The following is a 21,119-nucleotide window of genomic DNA, read 5'->3' as shown; positions in this document are numbered from 1 at the left end:
GGCACATTAGCCCAGCATCACGTATCTCACTCGTTCACTTTTTGATTTGACATACGAGTAATTTGAGTTACGAGCTCCGTCACGGAACGAATTAAACTCGTAAGTCAAGGCCCCACTGTATTACCAGAAAAATGTCTCACTAGTATTCTATTTACCATACTTTGTTTTCTTTATCCAAAAGCATGCTTAAGCCACAAAAGCACAGTAGTTACTGATAGTGAATTGGTACCATTAAAAATAGCAGTTATCTATGGTTATACATTGCATACTAAAGAGTTGTTTAGTGCTTTTAAGCATAAAATTCAAATAAATAATCTCTCTTTGGTTAGGAGAAAGATTTAAAGTTATTCCCTAGCAAGTCTGACTTTCAATGTGTACTTTTAGGCTCAAATAGAGGCAGGTACATCCAGATCCCAGTTAACACAGTACAGGTCAACTAGCAATAGTGAGAGCAACTACCTTTAAATAATATTTGAGGTTGAGATATTAGAATCTTTTTATCCAATGGAAAACTGAAATCCTCAGGGGGGAAAAATTCAGATGTGTTGATTATTGCACAACTCTGTTCTTCACGTTTTAAGTGAAATATTATGTAATCACTCCTTAGAGTGATACAACTGAGACACAAATGATGCAATTCTGATTGTAGGTCAGATAACCAGTTCAACAGTTATTTTCAGCAGGAAAATTCTCTGTAGGTATTGATTACTTTGTACTCTTCATTCATTCATTTTTTCTTTATTCAGCTTGTATTAATTATCTTCCAGGTCCCTGTTGGAAATACAAAAGTAAATAACATTCGTGTTCTAAAAGGTATATACAGTCTAGTAGGAGCACAGAGAAGTAAAGGCAGTAGTCCATTGTAAGGTCAAATAAGACACAAAGGAGGGGATGCATAGGAGGTTTAGGGAAGACTTTGCAGAGAAATCCCTTGAGCTTGATATTGAAGAATCAGTGAGTAGATGATCATTTGACAGGAGGAAGAAAAATTAACTGAACTTTGCTTTTTTTTTTTTCTTCATTTATTTCGATCTATGACATCTTGTGGATATCACCTCATTTTTAAAGTTTCTGGTATACTAGAAATGACTCATGTAGTCTTAAGTTAGAGCATCTACTCTTGGAATAAATGTGAATTAATCATGCTGTCATGGGTTCAGCATTACTGTGTTTCATAATATAAAAAAAAATAATCTTGGTCCTGTTTTACATTTTCATGCATTAGACTTTCACTCTTTGAATGCAGTGGGATAAAAAATTATGCATCTTTAAAAAACACTATAGCCAAAACCAACTGATGTGATAGAAACTCAGAACCAAAACAAAGTGATATCTCAGCAGTTGTTTGAAATAATATTTGATTTTGATTAAATTTGCTGTATAATAATATGATTTACAAAATTACTGAAAATTCCTTAGTTATTTTCATTACAGAGATAGTATAAGAATAATTGCATGTTGGTATATCTCATCAGAAACGTATGAGGATATCTAAAAGTTATAAATTAATATTTACTCTTTTACATTTGATTCAAGGATATTATAGGAAAATTTTGTCCTCAATATCAACATGACAAATTTATTTGTTGATGTTCACTTGTCACTTCATTTAAAATTATCCATATCTACTCTCCAGTTGTAACAGCTTCAACTATGTTATTTAAATTTTTCCATCAAACTTGTACTTTCATATTTTTCAAAGTCAAAGTAGTGAAGGGCTTCAAGAAAAAAGCGAATTTTATGTTTTTGTGTTTTTACCTTTTTATTTCTAAGTGGTATGAATATACTACGGTTTAAATGACTACCTTTTAAATTTATTAACAATAGACATCTCTTGATTCACACATCTTCTCATTTCTTCACTTAATAATATTAGATTAGTTCCTTCTTATTTTTTTTAGCTTGAAATAATCCCCTTAATCATCTCTCTTTTTTCCTGTTTATTACTTCCAAATCGGGAGCAGAAGGTTTTAATGCCCTCCCCCTTTCCACCAGCTCTTCCTGCCCCCACCTCTCAAGCTATCATCTTACTCTCTAATTTTCATAGTAAATATTGATCACATACATATTCTATTGCATAATGAGTTTTTCATATTGTATTTTTGTGGATTTACAAAAGTTAAAAATCAGTATTTGAGCCCAGCGTGGTGTTGCTAAGTGGTTAGAGTGTTGGCCTATCAACCAAAGAGTCACAGGTTCAATTCCTGGTTAAGAGCATGTGCCTGGGTAGTGGGTTCACTCCCCAGCCTCGGTCAGGACTCGTGCAGGAGGTAACCAATCGATATGTCTCACATCAATGTTACTCTCTCTCTCTCTCCATCTTTCCTCCCTTCCACTCTCTCTCTATGAAAAAAAATCTTCAAGTGAGGATTAACAAAAAGAAATCAATATTTGAAATTTCCATCATTGCAACTATAGTGTAAGCTGAGTCAAGTCAGGCTATGATTACATTTCTTGTTATCATACCAAGTCACAGACCCTCTACTACTTAAAGAAGAATGTCTGATGGGTTCCTTCTTACTTTTACCAGTTGTATAAAATGAAGCTATAGGCTAGTTTGATATTCTACCCTGTATCTTCCTTTCTTAATCATTTTTGTTTCACTGTTGTTAAAAAAAATTGCTTTCTCAGATTTGTCCTCATTCTGTACCTCACTTGAAATCTGTTTCATTTCCTTTGAGAAGCCTATGAACTTTTTTTTCAGTTTCTCCTTTTTTTTAATTGTGCAATTCCAGAATGCAGTCATTTTATCAACTACTGAAAATCTCAACACTTCAGTCTTCCCAATTTTATTAGAAAACATATATTCCTATTTTTAATCCCCAGCATTCAATGGGCTTCTTTTATTAAAATATTGCTCTGCAGAATTTTTATGTCTCACATCTGTTAAGACTGTTTTCCATTTCAATTTTAAAGTGTACTACTTGGGCTTTGATCAGATAAAATCATGTTTCCTTTAGTCTATTGTTCAGTGCTAATGCATTTGCCATATTATTTGTTTTAGATGTTCCAAGAGAGAGCAGCTTAACTATACCTAGAATATTTTTTTTATAATCCCAATGGGTGCAATTGATTGGGTTCAGGCTACCTGTCAGCTATTTTACATATGTTAAATGTAATACACAAAATGCCCATATGTTAAGCAGTGTTATCTCTGATTTTCAGGAGAGAAAAACGGAGATTTAGAGAGACTGTTCAAGCTGAATTAGAACTCTTATCTTCCTAATAACTAAGTTCCCTCCCTTTACACAAGCTGCTTCCATGTAACTTACTGTATAAATGAAAACAATGTTAAAACAAAGCTTTTAGGAGAGGAGATAAAGATTATGAATTTGTTGGGTATAGTTTTTTGTTTTAACTGTGAATGTATTGAGAATGTTCATTGATGTCATCACAATTGCTATATATCTAACTTTAAATTATTTATGCAAGTGCCCCAGCATTAATCAAAACGTTAAGTTCAAGACAGTCAGTTGAAACTAGAATTGGCTAAAAATAAATCAGAAAATAGGTTACTCAGATTAGTGTAAAACTAGTAATTTAGGCCCCTTGGCACATTTTTCAGAGAGAGCCCTTTAAACTTTCTTAATTGCAAAATAACTACATTGCCCACCTGCCATCATCATAGAGGGTTCTTGTTGCTTTATTTCTGGAGAAGGAAAGGTGCAGCTGGCCGCCTGGCATTTTTAGCTGGGACTTCAGATAGCCTGCTCTACTTTGCCCTGTAAAACTGCACAAAAATCCAACCTCAACTTCAAGTATCCCTTTAGTAGAAGGTACCTGTGGAGCACATATAAGCCTAGGAAGGAGAAGATATATGTTCAAACCAAGACTCTGCCACCTACTTGCTAAATGTGACTTCAAATTTATCTGCTGTGAGGGAAAAATAATATTACCTTTGTCACAGACTAGGTGTGAGGAGCAGTGAGGTAATATATATGGACTGACTTTCCAAAATTAAAAATGTTGTACAGGTATAGTTATTTATATGTTATCTCTAATATAGTCATATAGTGAAACCTATGCAAATGAGTGCCTTATACTCTCTTGTTCATTTGACATCTCCTTCTGATGAAATTCCAGTTCCTAGGTATAGTTGATTGTTAGGCCAGTTACATCTTTATATTTCCCTCACCTTGGGTCACATAATAGTCTCCTGTGTTCTTCAAATCAATGCCCCTCACCCATCTAATTTCTTGAAAACTCAGAAAATGAGCCCAGTATGAGCTATAGAGCCTTAAAAGGCTCAAAAAGTATCTAAAATTGAAGCACTTAAATGGGAAGGAGAAATGCAGATATAATTGGGTTTCTGACTCTCTTATAAGTCAGCCATAGAAGAATGCAGGGAGCAGAATCTTTACTCTTAGATCTGTGGATGGAGTGCAGCCTTCCACCTACTGCACGTGAAACTCTGGGGAGTATAAACCTAACTGCTTCACCTGTTTTTTTTTTTTTTTTCATCTGTAGCATGGAGGTCATATGCATATCTCAAAATATTAATGTGAAAGTAAAATGCAATCATATATACAAAGGTCTTATACTTCCTAGCAAACAGTCGATAGTCAATATTGATCCCCATTTTCTGTTAATTTTAAAAAACTGCCAACAATCCTTAGCCCCTACATTTTTCAGAAATTTTCAATTATTCCCTAATATAGCTAACTTTCCTATGGTAGTATAGAATGAAACTTTAAATGCTTTTCATAAGCTTATACATTTAACTATGACATTACTAAAATCTCAAGGATCTGAATTTTTTAGTTGGGACAAAAACCACAAATTCTCATGATTATTAATAAAATATGCATAATCTAAAATATAATACGCTATAAGATATTTGTACATCATCTATAATATATATACACTGAGTGGCCAGATTATTATGACCACCTGACATTTGTAGGCAAATTAGCTATAATTTCCTGCTGAAGTTGCTAGAGGGCCAGATCATTATAAATGTCTGAATAGCACAACATACCTAAGTATCATTGCTGATCAAGTTCATCCTATCATGTTGATGGCGTATCCCAATGGAGATGGCTTCTTCCAACAAGACAGTGCGCCATGCCATGGTGCTCGTATTGTGCAGGAGTGGTTTCAAGAACATGAAGGAGACTTTACCTTGCTTAGGTGGCCTCCACAATCACCAGATCTCAATCCAATTGAGCATTTGTGGGACAAAGTTAAAAGAGCCATCAGGAAGCTGGTTCCACAACAATCAAATCTCACAGAACTGGACAGTACTATTCATCAGGCATGGTGTCAGATTCCTTGGATTACCTTTCAACATCTCGTGGAGTCAATACCAAGAAGAATCGCTGCTTATTGAAGGCAAAAGGTGGCCCAACGAAGTTCTGATGGGGTGGTCATAATAATCTGGCCATTCAGTGTGTGTGTGTGTGTGTGTATGTATACATACACTAATCAGTGGGGTGATATGATCATATAATGAGAAGCAAAGGGAAGTAATATAGAAGAAAAAATAGATAAATCTATCTCATCATCTCATACTAGAATATAAGCTTTTTTTGTATCAAAGGGGAGCTGAATTACTTGTACTTTTAATATTCTCTATCTCAGTGAAAATTTTTTAAAAGTTCAATGCAGCCCTACTTGAGTGACTCAGTTGATTGGAATATTGTCCTTTACACTAAAAGGTTTCAGGTTTGTCCTAACCAGTTTGGCTCAGTGGATAGAACTTAGGCCTGTGGACTGAAAGGTCCCAGGTTCGAGTCCAGTCAAGGGCATGTACCTTGGTTGCGGGCACATCCCCAGTAGGAGGTGTGCAGGAGGCAGCTGATCGATGTTTCTAACTCTCTATCCCTCTCCCTTGCTCTCTGTAAAAATATTAAAATATATTTTAAAAAAATAAAAGGTTTCGGGTTCAAATTCTGGTCAGGCACATACCCAGACTGCGGGTTCGATCCCCACTCAGGGCGCATACAGGAGGCAACTAATTGATGTTTCTCTCTCTCTCTCTCTCTCTCTCTCTCTCTCTCTCTCTCTCTCATACACACACATCTCTCTCTATCTCTTAAATCAATAAAAGCATATCCTTGAGTGAGGATTTAGAAAAAGTTCAATGAATATATATAATGTAGTTTTATTGTACATTGCTCCAAATGAGCAAGTCAGTAAAAGAGCAAAAACTCATTCAGGTCTTCAGGTTACAAATCCAAGACTACGAAGTAACCTTCAACCTCCCAGCACATCTGCCTTCTAATTGTACCAATGAACCCAACACTCCCATTTCACTACCCCTCTGCTTATCTGTCTTCACACAGGCAACTACGGAGAAAGTGGAATGGAAGCTTTCAAAGATATGTCAGCCAAGGAAGGGATTTGCATTGCTCACTCTTACAAAATCTACAGCAACGCGGGGGAGCAGAGCTTTGATAAGCTGCTGAAGAAGCTCAGGAGCCACTTGCCCAAGGCCCGGGTTGTAGCCTGCTTCTGTGAGGGCATGACCGTGCGAGGACTGTTGATGGCCATGAGGCGCCTGGGTCTAGCTGGAGAATTTCTGCTTCTGGGAAGGTGAGTGACAATAAGAAAATTCACACGGAGGTAATACCAGGAATTTGGCAGCATCAAAGTTTATCTTCAGGTCCACAAGGATAGTTGCTTTGGAAGCTTAATCTGTGTAGTAGAAATAGATTTTAAATATAAAACACCAGAGCCTGGAAATAATCATGGAAAATAAGTAGATAGGCCATGTGCTGATGAATGAGGATAACGGGAATAAACGCATAAAGAAGATGAGTACGTAAGTCCTCCAAAAAGTGACTGTAAGGAAACGAGATGGATTCCTAAATGCTTGCATAGTTCCCTTGGGAAGTAAACACATTTGAAACTTTTTGCTGTTCCTTTTGAAATTGATTTTGAGAATGGCTACATAAGCTTGTTTTATAATAGTAGAATCATAGAATTTGGGGTTTGAAAGCAAGGAATTGCTTACAAAACTAATATTTAGAAGCATTGGAAAATTGGCTCATTATTTTATATAACAAAAGTGTTATTACATTGCCCGGTTACCACATTGCTACCAGACAAGTTTCTAAAAGATTAACTTCTATAGGATTGGCTTTAATTGTCTGGATAACCCACTTGATTGGCACAACTCAGTTCATTCCCTGCTGATGTTGAACCAGTGTATTAGGGTTCTTCAGAGAAACAGAAATGATAGTGTGAGTGCTCGTATATATATATCACAAGACCCAGGTGAGCCAATATTGTAGTTCTGATCCAAAAGCTGGCAGCCCTGAGACCAGCAGAGACAATGTTTCAGTTCAAGTGTGAAGAACAGAAAAGACCAATGTCCTAATTCATGTGGGCACACAGGCAGAGTTCTCTCTGACTTAGCTTTTTTGTTTCATTCAGATCTTCCGTTGGTTGAATGAGGCCCACTCACATTAGGGAGAAAAATCTGCATCATTCAGTGTATGAATACAAATGTTAATATCATTTAGAAACACCCTCATAGACACACCCAGAATAATGTTTGGCCAAATAAATGTCTGGACACCTCATGGGCCAGGCAAGTTTTCACATAAAATTAACTATTGCCATCAGTCAGATGACACCATAGCTTGAATGTGTGAGTGCAGTTCACTGTTCTATACCTTGGAAAAGTTATCATGTGATCACATATCTTTTCTCAGCAGGTGACCAATTTAAAGATTATTGAAGACAGTCAGAACCACTGCATCTTCCTCAATATGACTGTCCAAAATAGAAAGCCAACTCACTTGTGATTAATTTTTGATAGCTCATTTAAAAATAATAAAACAAAAAACATGGCCCTGACGGGTGTGGCTTCGTTGGTTGGGTGTCATCGTGTGCTCTGAAAGGAAGGTTGCTGGTTCGGTTACCAGTCAGGGCACAAGCTCGACTTTGCAGTTTTGGGCTTGATCCTCAGTAGGAGGCTTGGACGAGGCAGCCAATTGACGTTGCATTCTCTCCTTCCTTTCTTTCTTTCTTCTCTCTCTCTCTCTCTCTCTCTCTCTCTCTCTCTCTCTCTCTCTCTCTTCCCCTCCCCCCCTCACTCCCCAAAACAAATCAATAAAAAAATAGGTACCTTTGTTTTTCCAAATGCTTAAATGACCTTCTGTGATCAGACATAGCTCCTGCTTGGCTATATTTTATGATTGCCACTTTATGTACCTAATTCTTTTCTGTCTGACCTGATGGCAGTAGATTGATGGCACTATTTTAATGTGAGGCTACTATCCTTCATAAAAAGTGATATTGAGTGAGATTCCTTTTTCATCAGTGTCATGCATTTCTATCTAAAATCATTCCCAGTTGGCAAGAGTGATGCACCAGTTAGTTCCATACAACCAGGACATTTCCACTGCCAATATTTTTAAATTCCAAATTGCAGTGTTGCAACTGGGGTAAAAGAACAGGAAAGAAAAAGCTGGCCTTAAACAATCCTGCCTTTCTGATAGGGAATAAGAGATTTTGTGCCCCCTATCTGCTTTTTGGCCAACATCAATAAGACAAATCAACAGCATTTGTTTTTAGCCGTAATTCGTCAATGACTAAATGTTTTTTGATTGCGTGTACACAAAGAAAATTGATTGATACTTTATTTGTTATTTTCCATCTGTATTTTTATTGTCAATAGCACCATAAGGAAATAATTCAGTATTTCCTATGTTTTTAAAATTTATTCTGTATATGCTATTTATAACAAGTTCTCTTCAAATTATTTAATGCATAAGGTGATAGTTTGAAAACCTTTAATTAGATTTCTTAATACAGTCATTGATTGGCTGATAAGAATTGAACATTGACTTGAGCACCAGTTCATTTCATCTTTGAGCAATTTTTTAGAAAAGTCTTCCTTACTCTGAATTAATAAATAACTCCCTGAAGTCTCCACCCATTGGATCATATTATTTTTTTGGAAAGTAACATATGATACTCTTTTAAATAATTGGAAACAACAGTATGGTCTTCAGTCCCCTTCATCTTCTCTTTGAAGCATTTTTACTTCTTTCATTCCTGCTTCTTCATAGTGAAGTGACACTCTGGGTATTAATAAAACCATTTATAGGATCATTTATCAAATGCTATATGCCCATTATTATGCTCAGAACTTTATATGCATTGTTTTGTTTAATTATTCATTTGACAAATATTGAGTGCCTTTACTTTGAGCATGTTAAGATACTGGGATACAACAGTGACTAAAACAGACAACAATCACTACTCTTATGGACATTACAGACAACAAGTTAAATAAAAGGTAATAAGTGCAATTAAAACAAAATAAATCTAAGAACAGCTTGCATGTTGAGTACTACTATCTCCATTTTATAGACGACCTCAAAACTCAATAAATACTGAGTAATGATGATATGAAGGCCATATACATGTATGTGATAAAGATAAAATTAAAGTAAGTCTGTGTAACTCTAGAGACTGAGTACTTAGCATTGTGTTTTACTGCTTCTCTGTAAGTTTAAAGTATTCCTGATTATAAAATTGGAGGTCTGGGGTAGTGAGCTGAAAAGCAAAATTTAGTAGTTGTAAGAGAGAATTTAGACCATCTACTCACTCTCATTTAATAAGTCGAGAAAACTGGTACTCCAAAAGTTTGGATGCCATGATGAAGGTTATACAAGAACCCAATTACCATGACCCTTAATCCAATGCTTTTTTCTATTAGCTTGTCTCCTATAGAATAAATATAGGGGAGAAGTTATAAACTGTTAGCAAATTTTCAGTTCTTCATAGATCCTGATGTATAAGGAAACTATCCTACATAATTCAAATCTAAGTTAGCCTTTTTAAACTAATGTTCCCCCCTAAAAAATTCCTCTTAGTATTTTGAGATCATTTTGTTTGCATATATTCTCCCAATCCCTATACTTCCTCCTTTCCCACTCTATACTTGTGTTCCTTTCCCCACCCTCAATTTCACTTGGATGGATCTTTCTTAGAAACTAGAAGTCAAGCTATGAGAAAAGAATATATATTCATAAATGTTTAGAGAATCTGACGTTTAACAAATTTAGTTACTTCTAAATCTCTCCAGTGGCCTTGGCACAGCCAATTTTGATAGGTCATTCAACTAAAGTGTTTGGCCGGACTAAGATAACTCTACTGCTTAAGACAACCTCATCCATCAACATATCTCACCATCTGTGCTGCACATCAGTAGAATGTTAGAGTGATGTAGACCTGGCCACTGTGTCTTCTCATTTGAGATCTGGGTAATCTGCTGTCTCACTGCCAATAAAAGTGTCGGTTCCAGGTCCCTGAAATAGTCTTGCTAAACACTTTGGCTCTGCCAACAGGATGGGATCAATAATCCAAACAAAAATGACATTTCTAAAGGGACTTTTTTTTTTTTTTAGAATGGATACAGTGTTTTAGTTATTGACCTCAGAAAATGTTATTTGAGATATATTATTTAGGAACTGTAGACTTAAATATGAACTTGGAAACAAGGACCAATTTTTAGCAAATTAACTAGGTAAAGATCACTTTTTCTTGTCTAAGATGAACTGAAAGTGTTTATCTATTTGAATGAAGATTCTCTGTTCTTTAATTTGATGATTGTTACCAAGCCATAAGAGAAAATATACTTAAATTCAAATATACTTTGGACTTATACCTGGTATTTCTTAGTAGGAGGTCACGCTACATCAATATTTCTCAAAATGGAAAGGACAAGAGCTTACTGTAATGAATATATTTGTGGGTAGAATTACAAATAATTGTTCTAGTAAAACAATGATTGTAGCTATTAACCAGAAGTAGACATTAGTCTTTATTGTTGTATAGTTCCCGAGTATTTATTTCAAATTAAAGCAATTTGAAAACAAGTATACTTGTGTTCCATGGGGCCACTCAGTGTCATTTAATTGTTATATAAAACAGTTATTTTCTTGAATTCTTATATATGTGGCAAGACAAGGAGGGAGGGAATGAGAGTAAGGGAGGAAGTAAGAATAGGTGATGATGAGAGGAGATGAGAGGAAATGAAAGAAGAGAAAGTGAGGAGAGACAGAGACAGAAAAACACTAATTAAATGCTCTGAGAATACTTGGTATATCGAGTTTTAGATGACTTTGAGCTTGATATTAATATCCCCATTTTATAGGGGGAAAAATTGAGACTCAAAGAGGGTGAATGACTGACTGGGAAAGACCATTCCAGTTTCTTATCCTCACCCCCAATTTCACTTGGATGGTTGTTTCTTAGAATCTAGAAGTCAAGCTTGAGAAAAGAATATATATTCATAAATAATATGATTTTTAGCAACATAAATGTTCTCACACTTAGGATAAGCTCAGTTTACTTTTATTTTTGTTTGTTCTTTCTGTGTTAGGTTATATTTTAAAAATTAAATGAGCTTAGTAAATGCCTTGAAAATTGTTGAGATTTTGGTAATGAATTCATAATGCAAATAAGTCAACCAAACCATGCCCATTTTGCCTGGAATTGTCTTATTGCTTATCTACAGTGAGTTGGGAAGAACAGACTACTCGCATAATGTTCATTCTATAAAATGGCAGCTGTTTAGATATATATGCCTAGAATGATATGCAAAATTTTCTGAACCATATGGGTTGAGCACAGAGTAAGGAGAGCATGGGTGAAAAATTTGGAGAGGGGCCTAGGAGACAATATTTCAGCCTTGCAGTATTTTGATACTTATTCCATTATTGGGTATGAATTTATTTTGGGGGGCTAAAATATGATAGCTGTGAATTTCCAAAAGATAATTCTGGGATGTGGATTATGGATAGAAGAGTTAAGGCAGATACAGGGTATCGGTGTCCCTAACAAAAATTATGCTATGACTAAGACATGGTGGGTGATGAAAAGGTGGCAGACCAAGAACTACTTATTAATGAAAATATGCTTATTACCTTGTTTGTGGAGATGTATTAGGGGTTTATTCAAACTCGTCAAAATGTATACATTAAATATGTTCAACTTATTGTATATTATGTATACTAAAGTTGAAAAAATAAATGTAGGAGCTGCTGATATGTTGGATACTGTGGAGGAGGAGGGGAAAAATCAAGGATGACTCCTAGTTTCTTATGCTGTATAACAGCATGAATGATGGTACCTTTAGTGAAATGAAGACAATTGGGGGGAAATAATGTATGAGGTAGACAGGAGATATAAGATCAGTTTTGGATAAGTTGACCTAATGTGCACTTTAAATATAAAAATAAAGTAGGAGAATATCTGAATCTGGAGCTCAAAAGAGATATATAGGCTGTCAATAAAAATTAATGAGTTATCTTGGTATTTCAGATGTACTAAGGGAAGACATAGGTGTGTAGAATTAAAAGAGAAAGTTGAAGAACTTAGCTTTGAGGAACCTCAATACTTAATGGTTGGAGAAAAGATTAATTACGAAAAGAAGAGAGGGAGAGGCAAATCTGGAGATATAGAAGGAAAACTCAGAGAGTGCCCTGTCATCCAGCCAATGGGAGAGAGTGATTAAAGATGAGACCACCACTGTCAAATGATTCTAGGCGAGTAAGTGGAAATAATACTGAACAGGTCTTTGCATTTGTTGAACTGGAAGTAATTAATGATTTAGCAAGCGATGGCTGCATGGAGAAATAAAAGCAGATTCAGGATAAAGTAGCTAATAGGTGAGTACAGGTAGAAATGAACTCATGGCATTAAAGCCACTGTTTTGTGACATCAATCTAATAAGGGATGGAGAATGATAAAACTTTATCTTGAGTTAAAATCAGGTCAAGAGAAAGATTTCTTAACATAATATTTTATTTTTTTCCAAAAATGTAATTTATGATAATAAAGAAATAATTTAAATGGGGAACAAAGTTATAAAATGAAAAGCATCTATACTTCCACATCTGTATTAACACAGAGTATTATTAGATTATTTGGCATTTGCTAATCTTACAGGTGAAATTGGCATCATTTTTTAATTTGTAGTTCTTCATTCATGATTGAAATTGTATGTCTTTCATATGCCAATAAGTGATATATATTTATATTTTTTACAAGCCACCAAATCATGCATTTAGTCCATTTTTTTATGGTTATTTTTCTTAGTGAATTACTTCAATGATTTTCAACCTTTTCATCTCATGGCATACATAAATTAATTACTAAAATTCTACGGCACACCAAAAAATATATATTTTGCCCGTCTGACAGAAATAGGTATAATTTTGATTCATTCACACTGGATGGTTATTGTTGTGTTGGCTGTTGTCATTTTTTTATTTGACAACCTAAGGGAAAAGAGGTCAGTGCCCATGACTAAACAGTCAGGTATTGCATATTTTAAAAATTCTTGTGGTAGCCTGGCTGGTGTGGCTCGGTAGTTGAGCAGCGATCTAGGAATCAGGAGGTCACAGTTTGATTCCCAGTCAGGGCACATGCCTGGGCTGTGGACTCAATCCCCAGTAGGGGGTGTGCAGGAGGCAGCTGATGATTCTTTCTCATCATTGATGTTTCTATCTCACTCTCTCTCAGTCTCCCTTCCTCTCTGAAATCAATAAAAATATATATTAAAAAAAATTCTTGTTGCACACCAGGTGAAAATTGCTGATTTTCATAAAAGCACTTTATAACTTAAGAAAAGTAATTCATTGATATGTGTAACAAATATTTTTCCTCTTGTCATTTAATTTTAATTTTATTTATGGCATTTTGAACAATGCCAAACTTTATCTTTTAGTTATTTTCTTCACATTTTTCTTTAACGACTCATAGGATTTGTATATTGCAAGTAGAGGCCAGCCACAGAGTTTTATTAGTTGGTTGTTTAATTTTAGGATGCAGGTAGGATAGAAAAATTTAATAAATGAGGGGGTACAATTAACAGTATAATCCCTCTCCCCAAATGTGGGGAATGGGTGGCAAAGCATATGTGGAGGGAACAAGCTGAGGAAGTCAACTCCAAAACTGGAACAAAATAAAAAATATACCAGGGGTGACGGTGGATATGTTTAAAAGTTTTTAAATGGGAAACTCACTTGATAGTCTCTCTTTTCTTTGTAAATTTGGAGGCAAGAAGGGAGGGTGTGTGTGTGTGTGTGTGTGTGTGCGCGCGCGCACGTTGCAGGAGGCGCTAGGTTGAGTTATCAGTAGAGATTGGAGAACCAAGAAAACTGCACTGTTAATAAGTGTTTTCATATATTATTTTTACTTTATTTTACTTCAACTGTTATAAACAATGGGGAGAAAAAGAAGATCTGTCTATACTATAATGAAGAAATATTCTTAAAATAACAAATTTAACATTTGTACCTGTACTGTCACATCAATATTGTAATGAATTCTCATTGTTGTTAGGTGTTCTTTTTTAATTTAAATGTTTTATTGTTTAAAGTATTACATATGTCTCCTTTTTCCTCCATTGACCTCTCCCTGGCTGCTCCCACCCCCCAGCACATGCCTTCATCCCCCTACTGTCTTTGTCTATTGGTTTTGCTTATATGCATGCATACAAGTCCTTTGGTTGATCTCTTACCACCCCCCACCCTACCCTGTCTTCCCTCTGAAGTTCAACAGTCTGTTTGATGCTTCTGTGTCTCTGGATCTATTTTTGTTTATTATATTCCACAAATGAGCAAGATCATGTGATATTTATCTTTCTTCAACTGGCTTATTTCGCTTAGCATAATGCCCTCCAGTTCCATCCATGCTGTTGCAAATGGTAAGAGTTCTTTGTTTTTTACAGCAGTGTAGTATTCCACTGTGTAGATGTATCACTATTTTTTAATACACTCACCTGCTGATGGGCACTTAGGCTGTTTCCAAATCCTAGCTATTATAAATTGTGCTGCTATGAACATAGGTGTACACATAGCCTCTCTAATTGGTGTTTCTGATTTCTTGGGATATATTCATGAAGTAGGATTACTAGGTCAAATGGGAGTTCCATTTTTAATTTTTTGAGGTAACTCCATACTGTTCTCCACAGTGGCTGCACCAGTCTGCATTCCCACCAGCAGTGCACAAGGGTTTCTTTTTCTCCACATCCTCACCAGCACTTGTCATTTGTTGATTTGTTGATGATGGCCATTCTGACAGGCGTAAAAAGGTACCTCATTGTCATTTTGATTTGTATCTCTCAGATGATTAGTGACTTTGAGCATGTTTTCATGTCTCTTGTTCTTCCTTATGTCCTCTTTAGAAAAGTGTCTATTTAGATCCTATGTCCATTTTTTGACTGGATTGTTTACCTTCCTTTTGTTAAGTTGTATGAGTTCCCTATAAATTTTGGAGATTAAACCCTTACCAGAGATAGCATTGGCAAATATATTCTCCCATTCAGTGGGCTCTCTTGTTGTTTTGTTGATGGTTTCTTTTGCTGTGCAGAAGCTTTTTATTTTGATGTGTTCCCATTTGTTTATTTTCTCCTTAGTTTTCATTGTTTTAGGAGCTGTATCAGTAAAGATATTGCTACAACATACGTCTGATATTTTGCTGCCTGTGGATTCTTCTAATATTTTTTATGGTTTTCCATCTTACATTTAAGTCCTTTATCCATTTTGAGTTTATTTTTGTGTATCATGTAAATTAGTGTTCTAGTTTTATTTATTTTTTGCATGTTATCTATCCAATTTTCCCAACACCATTCATTAAAGAGACTGTCTTGACTCCACTCTATGCTCTTGCCTCCTTTCTAGCAAATCAGGTCCAGCATTACATTAGAAAGATCATACACCATGACCAAGTCGGATTTATTCTGGGGATGCAAGGCTGGTACAATATCTGCAAATCAATAAACATGATACATCACATAAACAATTGAGAAACAAAAATTGCATAATCATATCAATTGATGCAGAAAAAGCATTTGACAAAATCCAACATCCTTTCTTGATAAAAAAAAATCTCAGCAAAGTGGGAATAGAGGGATCATACCTCAACATAATAAAAGCCATATATGACAAACCTACAGCCAATATCATACTCAATGGGCAAAAACTAAAACTATTTCCCCTAAGAGCAGGAACAAGACAGGGATGCCCACTCTCATCACTCCTGTTCGACATAGTACTGGAAGTGGTAGCCATAGCGATCAGACAAGAAGAAGAAATAAAAGGCATCCAAAGGCTTTGGAAAAGAAGAAGTAAAACTGTCATTATTCACAGGAAACATGATATTGTATATAGAAAACCCTAAAGACTCTATCAAAAAACTACTAGACTTAAGAATGAATTCAGCAATGTAGCAGGATACAAAATTAACACCCAGAAATATATAGCATTTTTAGACACCAAAATGAACTCACAGAAAGAGAAACTTTTTTTTTAAAACCATTTACCCATTTACCATTGCACCAAACAAATTAAGATACCTAGGAATAAACTTAACTAAGGAGGTAAAAAACCTGTATTCAGAAAACTACAGGACATTGGAAAAAGAAATAGAGGAAGACATAAACAAAAGGAAGAATATACAGTGTTCATGGATTGGTAGAATCAACATCATTAAAATGTCCATACTACCCAAATCAATCTATAGATTCAATGCAATCCCCAGTAAAATACCAATGGCATATTTCACAGACCTAGAACAAACTCTCTAAAAATTCATTTGGAATAAAAAAAAGACCCCAAATAGCCACAGCAATCCTGAGAAAGAACAAACTTGGAGGGTCACAATACCAGATATCAAACTATATTACAAAGCCACTGTTCTCAAAATTGCCTGGTACTAGCACAGGAACAGACATATAGACCAATGGAACAGAACAAAGAACCCAGAAGTCAACCCAGGCCATTATGTTGTTAGGGTTTTAAAGGTTGATTAAACAGCCTTGTTCTCAAATTTAAAACACACATGCACAAAAAAAAAATAGAAAAAGTGAGTCAAGGAGATTAATACATAGCCACTAATCAAAGTCTTTGATCTGTGACCCAAATGCTGTCTCCAACCCCAGAGTGATATGTAGGGCTGGGCAACAGCAGGACTTTCCTGCTTTCAAAGACGGCTTTCAGAATGACAATAGGAAAAATCTTAGGTGCAGAGGGCAGACTGCTCTGTTAAAGTAGAAGCTGAATCACACATGCTCAACTCTCTGGTGTCACCAGACAGATAAGTCACTCATTCCTGGGAGGTGACGGAGGTAAATAGTGGAGAAAAGTTATGTGTTTTCTTTTCATGCTTTTCCCTCCTGGAGAGTGGAAATCTCTGAAACTCTCCTGATAAAATGTGAAGAATAAGATATATTCTGTTTCTCACAAGTCCCTTCTGAAGCACACAGATAATATTAACTTGAACTTACCAATGAAGACCATGAAGCTCCGAGACATTACTTCTCTCATCAGTGTCACCATGCTCACCAGATGTGCTGCTGAAATTTAAGTGAAACCAGTTCCTTTGAATGGTGCTACGGATCTGACAAGTGGAAATGCCCAGAAGAAGAACCAAGGGCCTGGATGGAATTGGACAGAGAAGGTTTCCTGTGTGAGAGATGACACCCACAGATGACATCAAGGGCCTCTTCTAGGACTGGGGTTTGTGTTTTAGAGGCGTTGCAACTCAAAGGCTTCCGGTAGCTTTAAGAGTGATTGCACTTCTAATATTTGTTTAGATAAAATGTAAAAACAAATGGATGATGTTAATAATAGATATTATTTTGTGTAGCAAGCACCTAAATGGTGGGTTTTTATGTTTTAATTCATTGAGTTTTCTATAGCAATTCTATTTGAAAGCTGTTATTATAACCTCATTTTATTGCTGAGGAAACAGAGGTACAAAAGGACAACTTAATTACTCAAGATTGCACAGGCAGTAAATGGCAGAGAAGGCATTGGAAGATAGCCTGTATTTTAAACACTATGGTCAACTACATTTTTTATAATCCTTAATTTCAATAATAAATTAGATTCTTATAGCATAAAATATCAATATTTATATACTACTAAAATAGACAATCCTTAATAAAGGAAAATAGTAATTAAAGATGATTCTGAAAGAGAGATTTCTTCTTTTTTTAAAGTAAGACAAATAAAACCTGAAGCAATCCAACATTCTATCAATCAGAAAAATTCAGTGATGAGACAGATTAGTCAATCTGCATTATTATTTTCCCTGAAAACACAACGATAAAATTTAGGTTTCAGGAAAGATAAAACATAAAAGTTACTTTAGAAGAATGATCAAACATCTGTGAAGAAACAAAGGCAAACACAGAATATTGTTCTGTGGTAAAACCAGGTGAAATTCATTTGTTCTTTCATTGTTTCTGGAAGACTAGTATGATTTGATGGCGTGAATGTCTTACATACATGTTTCTCTAAGTTGGAGGACATTGTGATAAATCATTCTAAAAGCAGTGCTGATAAGCTATGGCTCATAGGCCAACTCCAGCTCACTCCCTGTTTTTTTAAAATAAAGTTTTGTTGTAAAATATCTATGACTGCCTTTGGGCTATAATGGTAAAAGTGAGTAGAAGTTGGAACGGAGACCAAATGTTTGATAAATCCTAAAATATTTACTATCTTGTCCTTTTCAAAATAAGTTTGCTGACCCCTGACCTAGATTATTTTTTTATATGTGACTATGGCTCAACTTACACAACATATTAGAACTTATGATTTGAATATTTATTCAGCAGTAGTCATGGTTTGCACATAAACTCCATTTTCTTTTCATTTCTCCTGAGGTTTTAAGGCTCCAGTTGGGTTATTGGATCAGACAGTTCTAGGGGTGTAGGTTGAAGTTAGGGGGGCAGGTTTGAGTGTTGTGTTTATTAGTGGAAAGGAGACCAAGAACAAAGAATCATTTTGTGATTTTAGCATCCTGGAACATAATGTTCAAAGTAATTGGAACTACAGTACATTTGCAATGCCTCTTTAGTCAGTCCTGAGTGATTGGTTTTTTTTCTAAACTAAGGGAGTGTGCTAAATTTAGCAAGGAGTATACTGTTTGTGTGTAAATATTCATCTTTCTAATAAAGTTTTTTTTCTGCTCTCATTTGCCAAATTAATTGATGGGCATGGATTAAAAATTCATCGTATCTTTCTCCCTCCATCCATCTTCTCCATTTTCCTGAGAGTTATTTTTCTTAAAAAAACTAATTTAATTATTTAATCCTTCTGCATAGTAATCTTAGTTCACTCCCTTTTTTTTCATATTCAAATCTCAAATTTGACATACATGGTGATTCAACATATGGCCAAACTTGACAATGATTTCCCATTATACTCAGAGGTGAGATTTAAAATATTTATGCAACTAGTAATATGTGTGCAATTAAAACAGGTGAAATCTATAACCAAAGCGTAAATCTGTGCCAGTGCATGCCACCTAAGTATCTGAACTGATACACTTCTACACCTCTCCTACCATGTCCAAGCCTTCACCTTTCTTACATCAAAATTCTCCTAATTCCCCAGAGATACCTGGTTCACAGTATCACCCACACGGCCTTCTCCTTAGGATGACCTCCCTGTTTTTCACAAATTAAACCCAAGTTCATCATGTAAACTGTTATAATGTACCCCACGAGTCACAGAAGGACGCCTCAAGAAGTCGAATTAAAGAGTCACATTTATTGCAGTCCGGGACTATGAGGGGGCATTCCCAGATCTCATAGTGCTAAGATGGCCGCAACACCAAATTTATATAGGCAAAAATCACAAAGGTATTGATTACATCCCAGGGTTTGGAATGAGGACCCTGGTTTGCACAAAGCAGTTATAGAAGCGAGATTGAGCTGATTAGTTATCTACAAAGATTAATTATAGTTTTGGGTCTTTGGACCCTGAGTTGACAGAAACACATTATGTAGAGCCCTCTGGTCTTGGGACCACTGAGTTGACAGGGAAACATTATCTGAAACCCTCAGGTCTTGAGATAATTGTGCTGTCCTGGTTCCCAGGTAGAGAGGAATTTGCTTTCTAAAACCAGTAAGATCACAATCAATGGGATAGTCAGGTTACAATCAATAAGGCATTCAATCGAATGGGATGATTTAGATTTATACAATTCAGAAAATCAAAGTAACTTTTCTATTGTTAAAGCAAATAAGTACAGAAGCCAAACAGCAGGGTTAAAGTTAAACTACAGTTTGTACCTGAGATGATTGCTACCGTACTTCAAAACATTCCTCCATAGTTTTAAAGATGTCCTGAACTCTAGTAGGACTTCCAGAGATCCCTTAAAGCCACAGTGACTTTTCACTTATAGTTTTGTGTTTTCCTCTTCCTCTCTTCCAATGGAAGATAAGCACCTAGAAGTGTGGGTAAAAATTTATTAATCTTTGTGCCTCCAGTACCTAACCTATTATTCAGCCTTGAGAATGGCTGTGACTACAGAGGAAAAAGTAGAAAAGGTTCTCTCCAACTCCAGTCAGCCTGAGTAAAAGACAGGTTTCTTTAGCCCTTGCAGACTAGAAAAGTAGAATAAATACGTGCTGCTCTGTAAGGAAGCCAAGTAAGAGCCCATGGGAGAGGGCAGAGTTAATTCCTGAGCACACACTTTGTGTTCAACTAATCAGTCACTTGCAGGAGGAAAAGTCAAATGATTAGTAAGATGGTGAGACAAGAAATTCCATGAGCATGTTTGGACACATGCCTGTGCTGCTTCAAAGGTTTTAGGTTCTTTCAAAGGGAAAGAGAACAGGCTTAGTTTCTTCAGTACTTTGACCTTGTGTTAGACTTGCCAGCTAAGAAGGTAAATGATGATCAGAAATGGTTTATTTGTTTAGAACACTTTAAAACATTACTGTCTTCTACTATCTTATCAAGACATTGATAAAATGAAGAGACAGCCTACTAAACAGAAGATATTCACCAATGATACATCCAGTAAGCAGTTAATATTCAAAATTTATGAAGAATTCATACAAATGAACACTAGAAAAACAATACAATTAAAAAGTGGTCCCAGGAAGTGCCCATTCATATTTTAATGATATGCTAATGCAGTAGACATTAGGCTAATGCATATTTCCATTATCTTTTATTTTATCCTTATCTATTCCTTCAAACCCTTCTTCACTCCTCTCCTTTCCTTCCCTCAAATAACCAATATGAATAACTCCTCTGTTTTGTTCCTTACATTCCTTCTTGTTCTTATAATCATCAACACACATTCCCCCCATTTTTTGTGGGTTTTTCTTTTTTACTCTGATCATTTAAAATTCT

At 35.6% G+C, this 21,119-nt stretch overlaps 1 protein-coding gene across 3 annotated transcripts in view; it reads left to right on the top strand.

Moving 5' to 3' along the window:
* Positions 1-21,119, top strand: part of GRM5 (glutamate metabotropic receptor 5) — a 443,750-nt gene that overhangs the window by 146,053 nt on the left and 276,578 nt on the right. For all 3 annotated transcript variants that reach the window (XM_070425829.1, XM_070425827.1, XM_070425828.1), the window contains exon 3: positions 6,285-6,534. In XM_070425829.1, coding sequence (XP_070281930.1) covers positions 6,285-6,534 — 250 coding nt within the window. The remainder of the gene's footprint in view (positions 1-6,284; positions 6,535-21,119) is intronic.

This window comes from Myotis yumanensis, unplaced genomic scaffold (genome assembly GCF_028538775.1).
Source record: "Myotis yumanensis isolate MYYU_CA2020_CCGP unplaced genomic scaffold, mMyoYum1.0.hap1 SCAF_10, whole genome shotgun sequence".
Classification (NCBI taxonomy): Eukaryota; Metazoa; Chordata; class Mammalia; order Chiroptera; family Vespertilionidae; genus Myotis; species Myotis yumanensis.
The sequence above is the reverse complement of the archived record's forward strand: the minus strand, read 5'-3'. Positions and strand labels throughout refer to the sequence as shown.